Source organism: Bubalus bubalis, chromosome 6 (genome assembly GCF_019923935.1).
Source record: "Bubalus bubalis isolate 160015118507 breed Murrah chromosome 6, NDDB_SH_1, whole genome shotgun sequence".
Classification (NCBI taxonomy): Eukaryota; Metazoa; Chordata; class Mammalia; order Artiodactyla; family Bovidae; genus Bubalus; species Bubalus bubalis.
In genome coordinates, this window is record NC_059162.1 from 15819368 (window position 1) to 15834704 (window position 15337).

Here is a 15337-nt window from a genome sequence, read left to right on the forward strand (position 1 = left end):
TGGGCAGAGAATTGTGCTGTGGAAGCCTCTGATGAAGTTGGAAGGTGTCGGTGGGATCATGGTGTTGCTTCTGCTACTGCAGCAGCCTCTGGTGCAGACAGAGGCAGGGGCTGAAGGGTGAAGAGAAGGAAGAGAATTGCCGGGGTGATGAGGCTGAAAGATGAAGGGTTGGGGTAGTCTGTGGCTGCAGGTGGTAGGAATTCTTATTTTAAAGACTACCCATCTGAAGAGGTGCTTACCCAGCTCCTTGGGTAAACTGGTTGACCACAGCTCTTGCAGAGGCTCCGGGAGTCTGGTGCATGCCCTGGGGCTGGACGGGGAGAGAGAAGCCCAGGCCTGGGTCCGACCTGGCCTGGTCTGCTTTGGTTCTTGCTGGGAACCCAGTGTGCACTCACAAGCTTCTGCAGAGCAAAGTGATTCCTGTTGTTTTCTTGATTTGGGGGCCACATAGGTGTTAATAAGAGGGAAAAAAAATGACTTCAAAGCAAGCCATCCAGAAAGCAGTTATTTGTCTCCAACATTCTAGAACATTAAGAAAAAGGGTCTCCTGCCGCCTGGAGGAACTATGGGGATGATGGTCTCGGTGAGGGCGGCACTGGATATTTGCAAGGAGAAGCCCTCTCACAGTGATGGCAAACCAAGCAGGCTTCTGGTAGGGCTCTGCCACAGCTGCGGGGGTGAAGTGGTTGAAGTGGTTCTCTGTAGTGGGGGACTCCCAGGCTGCCAGGATGCATGTTGGGACTAGGACAAGAGGCCTTCGGTGTGTGCTTCTCCCGAGATGAAGGCGGGGATCGGGGCCTTCAGAATGAGATGCGTAGTGACAGGTGTGCGTTCATCAAAGCTGCAGAAGGTTGTGCGGGGCTTTGTGACACCATAAGAGTGATGTAATTGCTGACTGGCCAAGAGCACGCAGATTCCACAAGCAGAGGAGGATGAGAGGTAATCAGGAGCAGATTGTTTATGGGAGAAGGAAATAAAGTGGCTAGGTGAGAGGTTCGGAGGTGACTTCCAGGGTAGGAATCTAGGCTTTTGGGAGACAGATAAGTTTAGAGCTCTTATATCTTCAGAAATGGGGGAGGGTGGCAGGGATAGCTACCTTGTGAGCCTAAGCCTGGGAGCCCCCAAACCAGCTTCTAAGCTTTCCTTCAACACAGTCTGGTGTTTGATAGGGGCTGAGCTGACCTCACTGGGCCTCAGTGTCCTCATGTAGAATGAAGGTGGGGACAAGTTGATTTCCAGGGGTGCCTCCAGGTCTGGTACTTCTATTTTTATTGGTATTTGTCTTGGGGAGGGGCTCGCTTATTGAGGACTTTTGCATAGGCACAGATGATCCCAAGATCAGAGTGAGGCTTTACAGAGGCATTTGTTTGTTTAGCTTTATTGGGGGCTAAGCACCTGAGAAAGCTGAAGCCAGGTCTGTGAAAAAGTCAGAGCCTTTCCGACATAGAATAGCCTGCCTTGATAGGAAGTGAGTTCCCCATCCCTGGAGGCAATCAAGCGGAGACTGAATGACTATGTGCCAGGAATCTTACAGAGATTCATGAGCTGTTTAGGAGAGCCATGAGCCATTTAACTAGATGGCTTTTACATTTCCTTTTAGCTCTAAGGAATGCCACTGCTTGTGTATATGATTGTTCAACAGCATTTCCTCAAGACAGTGATGGCAGCCCCAGCCTTCTGGGCTTCTTTCTTGTGCCCCTAGAGGAGAAGTTCTCATCTCTTGCCTGTACATTTGAATCACTGAAATGTGTTTTGAAATGTCAGTGTCCAGGCCTCACCTGCAGAGATTTGATTTAACTGTTCTGGGGTGGAGATCAAGGCCCCTCTGTGCTGTTGGTGCCTGGTGGGCACCCTTCCCCCCTGCTTTCTCCCTGATGGGGTGAGGAGACTCAATGCCACCCGCCCCCTGCTCCCGGTTTCATTCTGCCTTGGTATTGAGCTCAAAAGTCTAACCTTTCGGCATTCATTCACCCAACAAACTTTTGTAAAGTGCTTACTTCCTGTTGGAAGACCTAATGGGCCGGTTCTTGACGACTTCAGGAGCAACCAGCCCCAGACTGCCCTAAGAGAGACCTCATGATGTGTATTTCAATGTCCCACACTTAGCACAGTGCCTGGCACATGGCAAGTATGTAATAAAAATTTTGATTGAATTGCATGGAATCTTTGCCAATAGTGTAAGTGGGGCAGGAAGATAAATTATAAGCAGTCACGCAGTAGCGAATTCACGATAGGCCAGTTCCCCTCTGCTCAGACCTTGTAAAGGAAACCATCTCCTTAATTGGAATTATGTTTGTTGCCCTAGGGATGACCCATCTGACTTGATATTTTGGTAGTATGGTCTTCCAAATGACCTTTTTGTCCTCTCTCAGGGCATTGCACAGCAGGAGAGCCAAGGCTGGTTTCCTCTTAATTGGTGTCCCGGTCATCGTGCTGGCTTCAGTAACCATTACCAAACCACTGTCTGCTCAGACCCGATGCCCTTGTATTAGCTGCACCGTGTCCCTCAGCCATCGGGTTTCATTTCCTTCTGGGAGTGACAGCTTAGAGGGCCGCAGAGAAATGCCCCAGGCCAACCTGACTTTATGAGTTTTATTTTGAGACCTTTGGGGTCCTTCTTTGCACAAGTGTTTTCTACCTGACCTCCCCACTGCAGGCCTGGTCTGGGCTGCACTTACAATGATGATGCAGACCCGCAGACCTGACCTCAAGCTGCTCATACTGTGTCATGGTAGTAAGTGACCGAGGTTTAATGGTGACATGACTGGGGCCTCCTCAGAGAGCCATGAGGTGGGGGATTAGTCCCGCCTGGGAAGGCTGGGCTGGAAAGCGTGATGTTCTGATGATGGTTGGGCACCCTATATGTCATAAGACTGGGTGGAGAGAGCCCAGAACCTGAGGTCTGCCTTCTGCCTGGGTTAGAATCTGATCTCCACTTCATCCTCACTTGGGGATGGTGGGCAAGCCACAGAGCCTCCCTGGGATTGTCCTGAGATCTAAAGCCATCACACCAGTGCTATGCTAAGCACACAGCAGATGCTGGCTGTTATTTTATTTTTTTATATGTAAATAGTTAATTACAGAATGATGTTCAATTGTATGGACATACCAGTTTGTTTATGCATCTCTGATTGATAGACATCTGAAATGTTCTCTGATTGATAGAAGTTTGAAATGTTCTCTGATTGATAGACATTTGAAATGTTCCAGTTTGGGGCCATTATGCTTTTTATTTGTGTTTCAGCTGTTCCGTCAGGCATATGGGACCCTGATCAAGAATCGAAACTGTGCCCCCTGCAGTGGAAGCATGGTCTTAACCACCGGACCACCAGGGAAATCCTATGGCTGTTATTTTGATTGTTTATTAGTTGTCCTGTATTTGGAAGCTCAGGATGGAAGTGTCTACCTACTTGACACATTTCAAAAATTTCCCCCCTTCACTCAAATATTTAAGTTTCGACTAATACTTATTGACCTACTGTGTGTAGGACAATGCCCGAGGCACCAGGATGTAGAAGTGGACAAATGAGATTGAAAAATACTGCCCTTCCGGGGCTTCCATCTAGGTGGTGAGCAACAGCCCCTGGGGCCTGGTAAAGACACACACTCACCTCCACAGAGGGCTCAGGAAGGTGGAAAGGTGCCTGCAGCTTGGTCTCCGCTACCCAGGCTGATGCTTAGCCCTGGTGGGCGTCCAGCGGGGGACAGTCTCTTGCTCTCCTCGTCTGCACAGAGAGCCTGCATGCTCAGAAAAAAGCATCTTTGGGGAGAAGGCACTCTCTGAAGCCTCCTTTGGTCTCTGGTTAGTCTGTAAGCCTCACCTCACATTCAGGATGTAAGGAGCCACTTGTACATCTTCTCTCTCAGCATGGGCCTTCTGCCCATTTCTTCTAGGCCCTACGCACCTGCCCTTCATCTGCCAGGTCGGATTCAGGCTCAGCAGCCCCGGGGCTGAATGGGGTTTTGCAAGTACCCAGCACAGGGCCTGGGCATAGTTAAGTGCTCAATAAATATTTATACTGTGAATGGATGAGTGTATGAATGTTTGCCCCACTGCAGACCACCAAAGCTGTCTTTCTGAAATGTCTGGGGGGCATCTTTGTATATTGTTGCAAACCTCAAATGCTGATGATATTGGAGGGGAATTCTGCAGCCCCTCCCTGACCCACAACTGAGACGCAGCTGGCTTTCCCCGCATTGACATCTGTGTAGCGAGAGAAATGGTGCTTGGCTACAAGAGAATGTGAGCTTTTCTTTCTGTGAAGAAAGAATGAGTTTTTTCTTATGCCTTATTTTACTGTATTCTCCAATACTAATGAGAGTTGATCCTGTTAGATCTGGCTTGCAGAGAAGGAAACAGAGGCCCAGAGAGGTTAAGCGACTGGTCCAGTGGCACATAGCTAGTGAGCAGCAGAGATATGACTTGAATTCTGGCTTTTTGCTTTCAAATCCCATGTTATTTAGAAAAAGACAATGGTAATTTTCTTTGTTAGCCATCTTGTTCTATTTGAGGAGAAGTTGGCATGAGTGAGTTTTGTTGCTGACTGTTTCACAGTCACAATTTTATCATGTATAGAAATGCTTGAGAAAAAGGGAAGAAAGGAAAAACTGTTGGGAGTGTCCCTGTGACCTGTGTACGTTTCACGGCCCGTGTATGGCCAGTGCCATCAGCCGGTAGGCTTCAGGGACTATTTGGTCCAAGGGTCTCATTTTACTGGGGGGTATTGAGGTCTAGTGTTCTTGCCTGGAGAATCCCAGGGACAGGGGAGCCTGGTGGGCCACCATCTATGGGGTCGCACAGAGTCGGACACGACTGAAGCGACTTAGCAGCAGCATTGAGGTCTAGAAGAGTGATGCAGCCTGTCCAAAGTCAGGCATTTATCACAGAGGTGTCTGAGACCTCCTGGGTCCTCTGATGGCAAGCCCAGGGCCCAGCTCAAGACTTCTTGGTTATGAGACACCCTGGGTTCTTGGCACTTCTCTCTTCTCAGGCTTGTCAGAGACCCAAGTGCCCTCTGAGGCTCCCAGGGTCCACCTCCCATCCCATCATGCATCTTTGCCTGTTTTCCTTATTCTAAAATTAGACAGCCAAGGATGCAGAGTGTCTGAGTAATTCCACTCTGGGCCATGAGTGACCAAAATCAGATTCTGGTGGGATCCAGGCTGGACAGTCACTCTGCAGATGCCAGGAAGAGCCAGGAATGTATTTAAATCAGGCAGCTTAACCCGGGATGATGAGCCTGAGCTAAGAGATGAGCATTAGAGTGAAAGGTGTGGAGGGTGAATGAAAATAAGAGGTCATGAGAAAGAGGCAGGATAAGAGCAGAGGAAGGAGGAAGTCAGGGGCTTGATTCTGGTAAGGAAGCACCAGGTTGAGGAAAGAAGCCGAGTCTCAGCAGAGAACATCAACCGAGAATACAGTCTTCCCGGCCAGTGGACGAGGGGCTGGATTTTAATTTGCATAGCATTAATTAGCAAGAGTGTCCAATTAGGACAACCATTATAGAGCCACAGTATTAAGCTGATGCTGAAATGTCAATCAGTTTTGGAGCCTCTCCATGAAATTGAAGGAAAAGTTGACCTTATTAAGCAGAAAAGAATTCGAAATCAATTATTTCCCAAATAAAATGCATAAAACATAGATCTTAATTCAGGAGATACAGACTTTAGATGGTATCACCTCTTCCCCTTTGGGGATTCCAGCCAGTGACAGAGATCATGAATGGGGCTCGTATGTACACATGCATACTCATTCTTGGGGGAAGGCACCTCCCCATTTTTTACCTGATATGTTTCACTTGTTTTCAGTGCCCCTCTAGGACTCTGCTTGCAAGTATGGTTTTCTGTTATTTTCAAATGTTCCAACAATAAAACACATTTAGGACTTCAGAGTCTCTGGGGAGGTCTACCGTAATCATTACAATTCTGGCTTGTCTTTGGAAGTTACAAGGCAGGTGGGGAGAGCAGTTTATACGGCTGGCTCAGAAGCCAGGAACACACTCCATCACACTCCGCACAGCCTCAGGGGAAGAAGGGCTGGAGCGGTTCTGAGAAGGCTCACTGCAGAAACTGGAGGCTGGAAAAGTCTGACCAGCAGGGCAGGTGGGGTGTTGATGCATGGGCAGAGCACGGGACCTGAAAGCAGATTATCTGGAATAAGTCCTGCCTCCATTTTTTGGCCATATCCTTGTATAAATTAGGTGACTTCTCAAAGTCTCAGTTTCCTCCTCTGTAAAAGGAGGTTGATGATGCTCACCATGCATGGCAGGCCCCTAGAGCAGTGCTTTGCAACAGATTGTTGTCATCAGTGAGAAGTCGTAGATCTGTGAAGGGCTGGTTCTTGTCTTGGAGCAGAACAGGGACCACGTGATGCGGGCATCTTGTAGGAATGTGGTTCACCCTCCTTCCCTGATAGGAATCCCCTCTACAGCACCCCGATGGCTGTAGCCAGCTTCTGCTAGGACGACACAAACTCAGCATCTCACATGGGAGTCTAGTTCATTTTGAAGGCATGGGGGGAGCATGGTATATAGAAAAATCTGATGTATAGCTAAAATCTGGGCTAGTTGTATGACCTTAGAGAAGTCACATTGTCTCTATGACCCTCAGTTTAAAAAAATTATTTATTTATATTTTTGGTTGTATTAGGTCTTTGTTGCTACGTGTGGGATTTCTCTAGTGGTAGAGAGCAGAGTCTCCTCTTCGTTGCGATCCAGGGGCTTCTCATTGCCGTGGCCTCTGTGATTGCAGAGCCTGGGCTCTAGGCATGTGGGCTTCAGTAGTTGTGGCGTATAGGCTCAGTAGTTGTGGCGCATGGGCTTAGTTGCTCCACGGCATGTAGAATCTTCCTGCACCAGGGATCCAATCTATGTGCCCTGCATTGGCAGGCAGATTCATATCCATTGCACCATTAGGGAAGTCCGTCAGTTTTCTTTTTAATCAGTAAAATGGAGACATTATGACCTCATCTGTAGGGTGAGGATGCAAAGTAATTTGTGTAGAAGGCATAGTCTGGGACCTGGTATGTAGTTGACACTTAATAAACATTAGGTCAAAATAAAAGCACTATTATTAAGAAGCTTCAAGAAGCACTCATTAAGTACCTGTTGTACTCAGAGCATCAGAGGTAATACAGTTGAGTACCCTGACACTTAATACAATCATACTATATATTTTCAGTCATTTTTACATTAAAAATAATTGGAAATATATATATAGTTTTGGGGTCTGGATTGATCACTTGATATTGAATCATGAGCCTTTCCTGATGTCTTCAAATATTCTCGACAGAAGTGGCTTTGAGTGACAACATAGTGTTCCGTCACTGGCTCGTCTCCAATTTGCTTACCCACTCTAATATTTGGGAGCATTTAGGAATAAATGCGGAGAAGGCAATGGCACCCCACTCCAGTACTCTTGCCTGGAAAATCCCATGGACGGAGGAGCCTGGTGGGCTACAGTCCATGGGGTCGCTGAGGGTCGGACATGACTGAGTGACTTCACTTTCACTTTTTACTTTCATGCATTGGAGAAGGCAATGGCAACCCACTCCAGTGTTCTTGCCTGGAGAATCCCAGGGACGGGGGAGCCTGGTGGGCTGCCATCTATAGGGTCGCACACAGTCGGGCACGACTGAAGTGACTTAGCAGCAGCAGGAATAAATGGCTTTGAAAAAACTCTCATCTGTTGAGATATGACTCGTAAGCATTCTTGTGTATTAAGAATTGTTACTCTAGTGTTTAAAAGGTCTGAGTTGCAGGGGAGAAGGGTTGATCGGTTCGGGTGATCACAGGGCTTGTGTATGTATGTACACACACCTGTTCGGCCCCCCACTCACTGCCATCCAAGGGCCGAAGGGACTCATAGGGCTGGGAGGGAGTGCTGTGATCAACTCAACCCAGTCCCGCAGGCCCTCAAGCCCTACAGTTGCTTGGATTTGCTTCCAGAGTTATTTCGCTTCCGTGAGAGGAATCTTCCACATGCCCAGCACAAGCTGCCAGGCCTGAGCTACTGGAAGGGGGCCTTCTAGCTACCTGTCCATGGACTTTGATTTAGTTTTTGGCCCCTTTTTATCTCTTTATGGCGTGCGGCAGCTAGCCAGCCCTGATGGCTGCCATCATCCAAAGAACCATGTCAGTTTCAAGCTTAGCTGGAGATCAGACAGCAAAGAAAAGATAATTCAGGATTTTAACAAATAGAAAACATTTCTAGTCCAGCTGACTTCTTTGACATATTTTTGGCTATTAAAAATGGTTGACGGTTTGTTTTTTATTGACGTGCTAAAGACTGCAAAGAAATCTGTAAAGTAGCGAGCATTCCCGCTGATCCAATACACAGTCGTCTCCCCATGGGGCTGGAGCTGGCCAACAAGGTTTCACTGGCCAAAACCAAGAAGAGGGTGGAGTTGCCTTTTACGTAAAGGCTTTGAGTTTTAGAACAAAAGGAAGAGGCTTGAAGGAGAGGAGACAGCATCTGGCCCCTTTCCCTTTATTTCTTCCTCTAAAAATGATGGAAATAGACTTGGATTCTGATTTCAGTTAATTTCTGCCAAAAGAAATTAATTAGAGTTTGAAATACGCAGCTGGTCCCAAATCCTTCCCTGGGGAGGCGTGATGCTCCCCAGATGTCTTCAGACCCCTTTGAGAAGAAAGTGATGGTCATTTCTGGCTCAAAAGCATTATGATCTGTTCCCAGTTGATTTCTGAAGGGGAAGTGGCCTTATCCTCAAAGTGTGAGTGTCCCTGAATTCACCACCTGCTCTTCAGCCCTGCTAGGTCTTGTGGTTCGGATGGTGTTTCAGGCACCCAGTAGTGCTTTCAAAGATTGGAACCTTCCAAAGGGCTGAAATTGTGTTCTGTTTTGTCCTGGGCCCTTAATTGGAGCAGCATAGTACTCCTTGAGACATCTCTGTGCATGTGTGCCGAGTAAATGATTCCAGGCTGCTCTTCATTAAGTGTAGAACATACAAGAGGCTAAATGAAACGCGGCTTATAATTAGACCATCGTCTGGGAAGAGCAAAATGGACATCTTTCCCTGCAGCTGGTTGGTCCTACATAGTATAGAAAGTTGGGGTCTGTGTATAAGCCAGTTTGGAAGCTTCTGGTAGGCAGAGGATCTCTGTAAATATCCCATAGTGTCTACCACACTGTTGGACACTTAGGAGATGCTCAAGAAATGAGAAGAGGTTGAAATCATCATGAAAGAAAGAAAGAATGAGCTCCTGCATGGGTTCTCCCTTGGGTTCCCAGCACTAAGTGGGCCCCAGAACTGTATCACATAGATGAAGGGTAGATTGGCAGACACCGGGGAGAGCTGCTCTCTTTCCATCTCAGCCTGCAAAGGGGATTGAGAACACAAACTTGGGCATCTGGGAACCCTGGGCTCAAATCCAAGCCCTCCACTGATTCCAGTGGCTGCCCCATATTGGACCCCTCGCCCTCTAATGCTGCAGATCTCAGGTACTCCTCCCTCTGCCTCTGAAAGCTTGCTTTCTTGGACAGTGATGTCTCCCCCTCTCTACTGGAGGTTGCACGTGGTGATTAATTATATCCCACCTTTGGGACCTGGAGGAGGAAGTGGGGACTCACGCCAGTATTCTTGCCTGGAGAATCCCATGGACTGAGGAGCCTGGTGGGCTATATAGTCCATAGAGTTGCAAAGAATCGGACATGACTGAAGTGACTTAGCATGCACTCACGCACCTTTGAGACACCTTCCATTATTATCTTGTCATTTGGGTCTGTGTAAATGGACACTTCTCACATTTTTACTCTGTTTCCCACCGAAGAGTGGGCTGAAGACTTGTGGGCAGTGAGTCAGAGGCCTTGGCTTTGGACCCTGGCCTGAGCCACTCACCGCTCTGAGCCTTCACCTGTGGTATCTCTAAAGTTGGGTGAAAGACCTGGGGCTGTCTTGAGAATAGATGAGAACAAGGTGTGAAACCACCTTGTAAACAGTAAGTTGCTTTGTAGACACCAGGCATTTTATGATTCTGGAGCACAGGGACTGTTTCTGGTGTGGCAGGCGTCTCTCAGGATGCATGGGGCTACAACACCGTGCTTGGAAGTACTGCCGGCTCTCTGCTGCCTTTGTTCAGGGCTGTGTTCCCGCCTTCCTCCGGGACTGGGAGCCGCCTCTGCTCCCTGGCTTCCAAATGCCCAGGCGGTACCAGCCCTGCAGACAAGGTGAGGGAAATGACGGTAGCCATCCTCACAGGGCCGGGTACCGGGCTAGGCACCTTACATATTGTTATTTAGTTGCTCGGTTGTGTCTGACTCTGTGACCCCATGGATTTGCAGCACGCCAGGCTTCCCTGTCTTTCACCATCTCCTGGAGTTTGCTCGAGCTCATGTCCATTGAGTCAGTGATGCCATCCAACCATCTCATCCTCTGTCATCCCCTTCTCCTTCTGCCTTCAGTCTTATAGAGTGCCTTTATCTTTCACAGCAGCCCTGAGAGGTAGGTACTGCTATTATCCCCATCTGATGCCAGAAGACACTGAGTGCAGAGATAGAGTGAGCGGCCTGAGATCACATGGCTAGTAAGTGGCTGTATCAGGGGTTGGATCCAGTGGGCTGGTCTGGAGCTCTTGCTGCTAACTATGTGGGTCCCCTAAGTGGCCCTGGGGCTGGAGGACTGCAGCAGAGGCCAAATGACCCACCCTGCCTCTCCCAGCCTCAGCTGAAGGGACCCTCAGGGCCCTTTTCCTGCCCAGGAACTTTGCTGTCCTGTGCTCGGCCCCCTTCCTTCTAATTCCTCCACTGCCCTTGCTTCCTTCCGTGCCCTTGGCCTAAAATGGGAAAGCCACCACCAGGACATTCTCATTCATTCCTGAAAGAACTCTGCATTGTCAGGATGGAGGGGACCTTGGAATCCTCTGGTTCAGGTTTGTTAAGAGGAAAGAAAGGCCGAAGCTGGCACAGTATTGATGCCCAAACCAGATAATAGCAGCACAGAAAAGAATTATGTTCATATGACTTATGAGTATGGAGGCAAAAATTCTAAACAACACATCAGCAAACTGGATCTAGCCATGTATAACAAACATAATACATCACGCCCAAGCAGGGTTCATCCCAGGAATGCAAATATGATTTAACCCTAGAAAACAGAGGCTCAGAGGGCAGCTGCTGAGACTGAGCCAGCCCAGGGCCCAGCCCAAGGTGCTTTCTGGAATCTGGCTACCTTAGTGCTGTATTCTGCTCCTGGGAGGTGCTGGTGACAGTCTTTGCTTTGCTGTCGCTGCCCCTCACCCCTTTACGTAGCCTCAGCGTGAGATGTTCTGTCCTGGATCTTTTCTAATCCTCTCTTTCCGTTTCTCCCGCAGGATTCCATGTTTTCACTGGCCCTGAAATGCCTTATCAGTCTGTCTACCATCATCCTTTTGGGTTTGATCATCGCCTATCACACACGTGAAGTCCAGGTAGGTGCCCTTGCCCACATCCCTTCACGCAGGGGAGTTCCTCTGCCCCAGGCTGAGCCCGCCCCTCGCCCCCTCAGGAAGTAGCTGGGGGATCTCACCAGACAGTATCCGAGACTGTGGCTCTTCTCTTTCGTTTTGGGTCCTCATGGGAGAGGTAACCGTGACTCTGCTCTGGGGCTTTAGAACCATGGTGATTATCCCAGAGGCAAACATGGCTTCATGTTTTGGGGACAGTCCTGCTCAGAGTCTTCATTTTGCACTGTTTTACTGTAGGACTGACTTTGCTCTTTCTATCTCTTGCTGGATCTTTTCTGAGTGTGAGCCACTGAATCTCCCAAGTGAAGCAGACCTTCCTCCTATGCCCTTGCATGCATGTGCCTACATGCACACACACACATACACACACAGACACTGCACTAGATAATACTAGGAGTCTGATGGTGTGTTTACCACTTCCTGGACTGTGCCAGGAAGGAGTCGTTTTCTAGATAGAATAGAATCTGCTGTGGTCGAGGAGGCTTCTGTTTCTTGCTGCCCAGGAGTCACTTGGCACCCAGAGAAATATTGGCCTGGCGTCTGGGGTGTACTCCAGTTTGGCCGCTATAAGGAGGATGGTTTGACCTGGGCTGGGAAGGGCAGGCAGGAGTGAGCAGGTCGGAGGCATCTTCTCCTGACAGCGGGTCTCCTGCGTCACCTGGCCCTTGGGCTCACCTGCTGTGCTGGGGCCCTGGAGGGTTCTATGGTATCCAGATGTTTTTTCTCACTTGCATGCACATCTGAATATAACCCTGTTCTTTGGCTGGAGGAGCACAGATAGATCTACATCTGGGCAGCAGGCGAGAAATTGACAAAGACCAGAACTCAGAGTTGGGAAAGCTGGGGCTGAGACTCGGCCATGACCTCTTCTCACAGCAGGTCTCTGGCCAGCCCTGTGACCTCTCTGGACTGGAACGTGTGAACTTTTCTGTCTGGAACATGGGGTTTTTCATTCCACTGTTTACTGGTTGTTGTGAGGATGAATGGGTAGTGTATGAGAGGGCTCTGTGAACTTTAAAACACTTCAAATATCATACCTCTTGTCACCCAGCATTTCTGGGCTGAGTGGCCGCACAGGCAGAGATGGGTGAGCATCTTCTGCTCCTGGGAGGCTGGTCTGATCTCCCATTGCATGCCGGGGGCCACTGCAGCCAGCCTGGGGGAGGGAGCCTTGGCTGCAGGCCACCTCGGCTCCACTCTGTTGATGACCAGAGGACACTCATTGAGAAGGTGGGGACTCTTTAGTCTCTGGAGGGGTCACAGGTGCAGGGACAGAGCTTGTGCTGTGAAGGCTGAGAGTCCCAGACACCACCAAGCATGTTACTTTGTGGGGTCCGACCTGGACAACATGGGTGGGCTTTAACCCCAGGAAGGAGCCAGGAGTACAGGCAGGAGAAATGGGCAGGAATGGGAGATGGGACCCGGAGTCATAGTCGGGGCTCCCAGCCAGGTTCACCCCACCCCAAACCAGCTGTGGGACCCAGGTGTTTCCTTAGTTCCTCTGAGCCCCTGCACCCTCATCGGGAGGCATTGTACTACACTATATCACCTTGATGAAAGTGAAGGAGGAGAGTGAAAAAGTTGGCTTAAAGCTCAACATTCAGAATACTAAGATCATGGCATCTGGTCCCATCACTTCATGGGAAATAGGTGGGGAAACAGTGGAAACAGTGTTAGACTTTATTTTTTTGGGCTCCAAAATCACTGTAGATGGTGATTGCAGCCATGACATTAAAGACACTTACTCCTTGGAAGGAAAGTTATGACCAACCTAGATAGCATATTCAAAAGCAGAGACATTACTTTGCCAACAAAGGTCCATCTAGTCAAGGCTATGGTTTTTCCAGTGGTCATGTATGGATGTGAGAGTTGGACTGTGAAGAAAGCTGAGCGCCGAAGAATTGATGCTTTTGAACTGTGGTGTTGGAGAAGACTCTTGAGAGTCCCTTGGACTGCAAGGAGATCCAACCAGTCCATTCTGAAGGAGATCAGTCCTGGGTGTTCATTGAAAGGACTGATGTTGAAGCTGAAACTCCAATACTTTGGCCACCTCATGCGAAGAGTTGACTCACTGGAAAAGACTCTGATGCTGGGAGGGATTGGGGGCAGGAGGAGAAGGGGACAACAGAGGATGAGATGGCTGGATGGCATCACCGACTCGATGGACATGGGTTTGGGTAGACTCCGGGAGTTGGTGATGGACAGGGAGGCCTGGCGTGGTGCGATTCATGGGGTCGCAAAGAGTCGGACACGACTGAGTGACTGAACTGAACTGATGCCACCTTGACCTGTGCAGAGGGGTCACACAGGCCAGAGAAAAAGGCAGAGTAGTAAAGCTCAGCTGTGATCCAGGCTTGGGGAAGAGGAAAAGGAGCTGATCCAAGCCTGACGCCTGCACAGTGGGTCCACTCGGCTTGGCTGCTGCTATTTCTACTCCAGGCTTTGGAACTGGAAGAGCCAGGTGTCCCTTCTCTGATTCTCTCGGGGTCCTGCCCTGCTGGATCCCAGGGCTGGCAGCCTTAGCTCTCAGACCTGACCCCACCCAACTGCAGTTGTGACCTCAGTTCTTTCCAGGTGGTGGGGCTAGCACCTAGCTGGGCACACTTTGTCCTTTCTCACCTCACAGCTAGTCTCTGCTTCACCCTCATTATGGGCACCAGAGGATGCTATGTCAGTTACTTGCCTTGGCCTGACACTCACAGTTCAGAGCAACGAAGTGAAGTCAGTGAAGGCATTGAATCCTGGCTCAAACACTTCAGTCTGAATGCCCTTGGGCCAAGAACAACTTATAACAACTTCTCTGGGCCTTGGTTTCCCCATGTGAAGTGTGGAAGTCATACCTTCCACCTTGCTGAACTTGTAAGAGGGTGGGTCCATTTCCTGTGACCTCTGTCCCACTGCTTCCAGCTGGGCCTCATCTCACAAGCTGTGCCCACCAGGCGGTCACTGTCAGGACCACTCGGTACTGGCAAGTGGCTGGACTTCCTCTCTACCCTGCCTGCATGCTCAGCTCCCAGCACCCAGTCCGTCATCCTACCTGGCCCACCAACACGTGGGTTGTCACCAGAACGTGGCTCCCTCTGTGCCTCTTACCTGTCCAGTGAAGTTCTTTCTTCTGGAAAGTTCTAACGGGACTTTCTTTGGCCAGAGGGAATCTGGAATGGTTTGGGCCCAGACAGCAGAGCCTTCGTACGTACTTACCTGACCATACTGTAGTTTTCTGTGCTGGTCCTTTTCCCCAGCCTCAGGGACAATGATGTTGTGAATCTTTGTATTTCCAGGGACCCACAGCATGTGACAGGGAGCTGGTTTTCTGCAGGGGATGTTTTGAATGAAACGGTGCTGGATTTGAGATGTCTGATTTCCAAAGTCATTTTGACCATTTCTTAGCCCTGTGGTCTCGGGCCTCAGTTTCCACATCTGTTCATTGAAGATCCCAAGCCCGCCACACCCCAATTCTGTAATTCTCTGATTGAGGTCTGGTGCTAGCCAGCTAGGGAACCTGCCTCCTGAGAGTGAGTGGAGGGAGGGTAATCCCAGGCATGATTGCTTATCCAGAGGGGCTGCTTGGATAACCTCTTCTGTAGGGAGAGGCCAGCCGCTGCTCATCTGTTGGCAGGCAGGGCAGGGACAGGGTAGGGTGAGGTCAGGGGCTTGTGTCAATGATATGCTTGCCACTTCCTTATCCACACCAGTTGCTGGCCACTTGGCTCAATTATAGCAGGAACCGGAAGGCCGTGTTTCCACCTCCCCCCGGCCCTGCCCCAGCTGCTCACACCCAGGCCCCTGGCCCCCGCCCAGCACACACGGGAGGCCAGGAGTGCTTTCTGGAATAGGATTCCTCTTTGTTATATGGACAACTTGTGTTTTTGAGAAAG

General features: G+C 49.5%; 1 protein-coding gene across 3 annotated transcripts in view; it reads left to right on the forward strand.

Moving 5' to 3' along the window:
- Nucleotides 1-15337, forward strand: part of KCNN3 (potassium calcium-activated channel subfamily N member 3) — a 174307-nt gene that overhangs the window by 34867 nt on the left and 124103 nt on the right. For all 3 annotated transcript variants that reach the window (XM_045166029.1, XM_045166030.1, XM_045166031.1), the window contains exon 2: nt 11328-11423. In XM_045166029.1, the coding sequence (XP_045021964.1) occupies nt 11328-11423 (96 nt within the window). The remainder of the gene's footprint in view (nt 1-11327; nt 11424-15337) is intronic.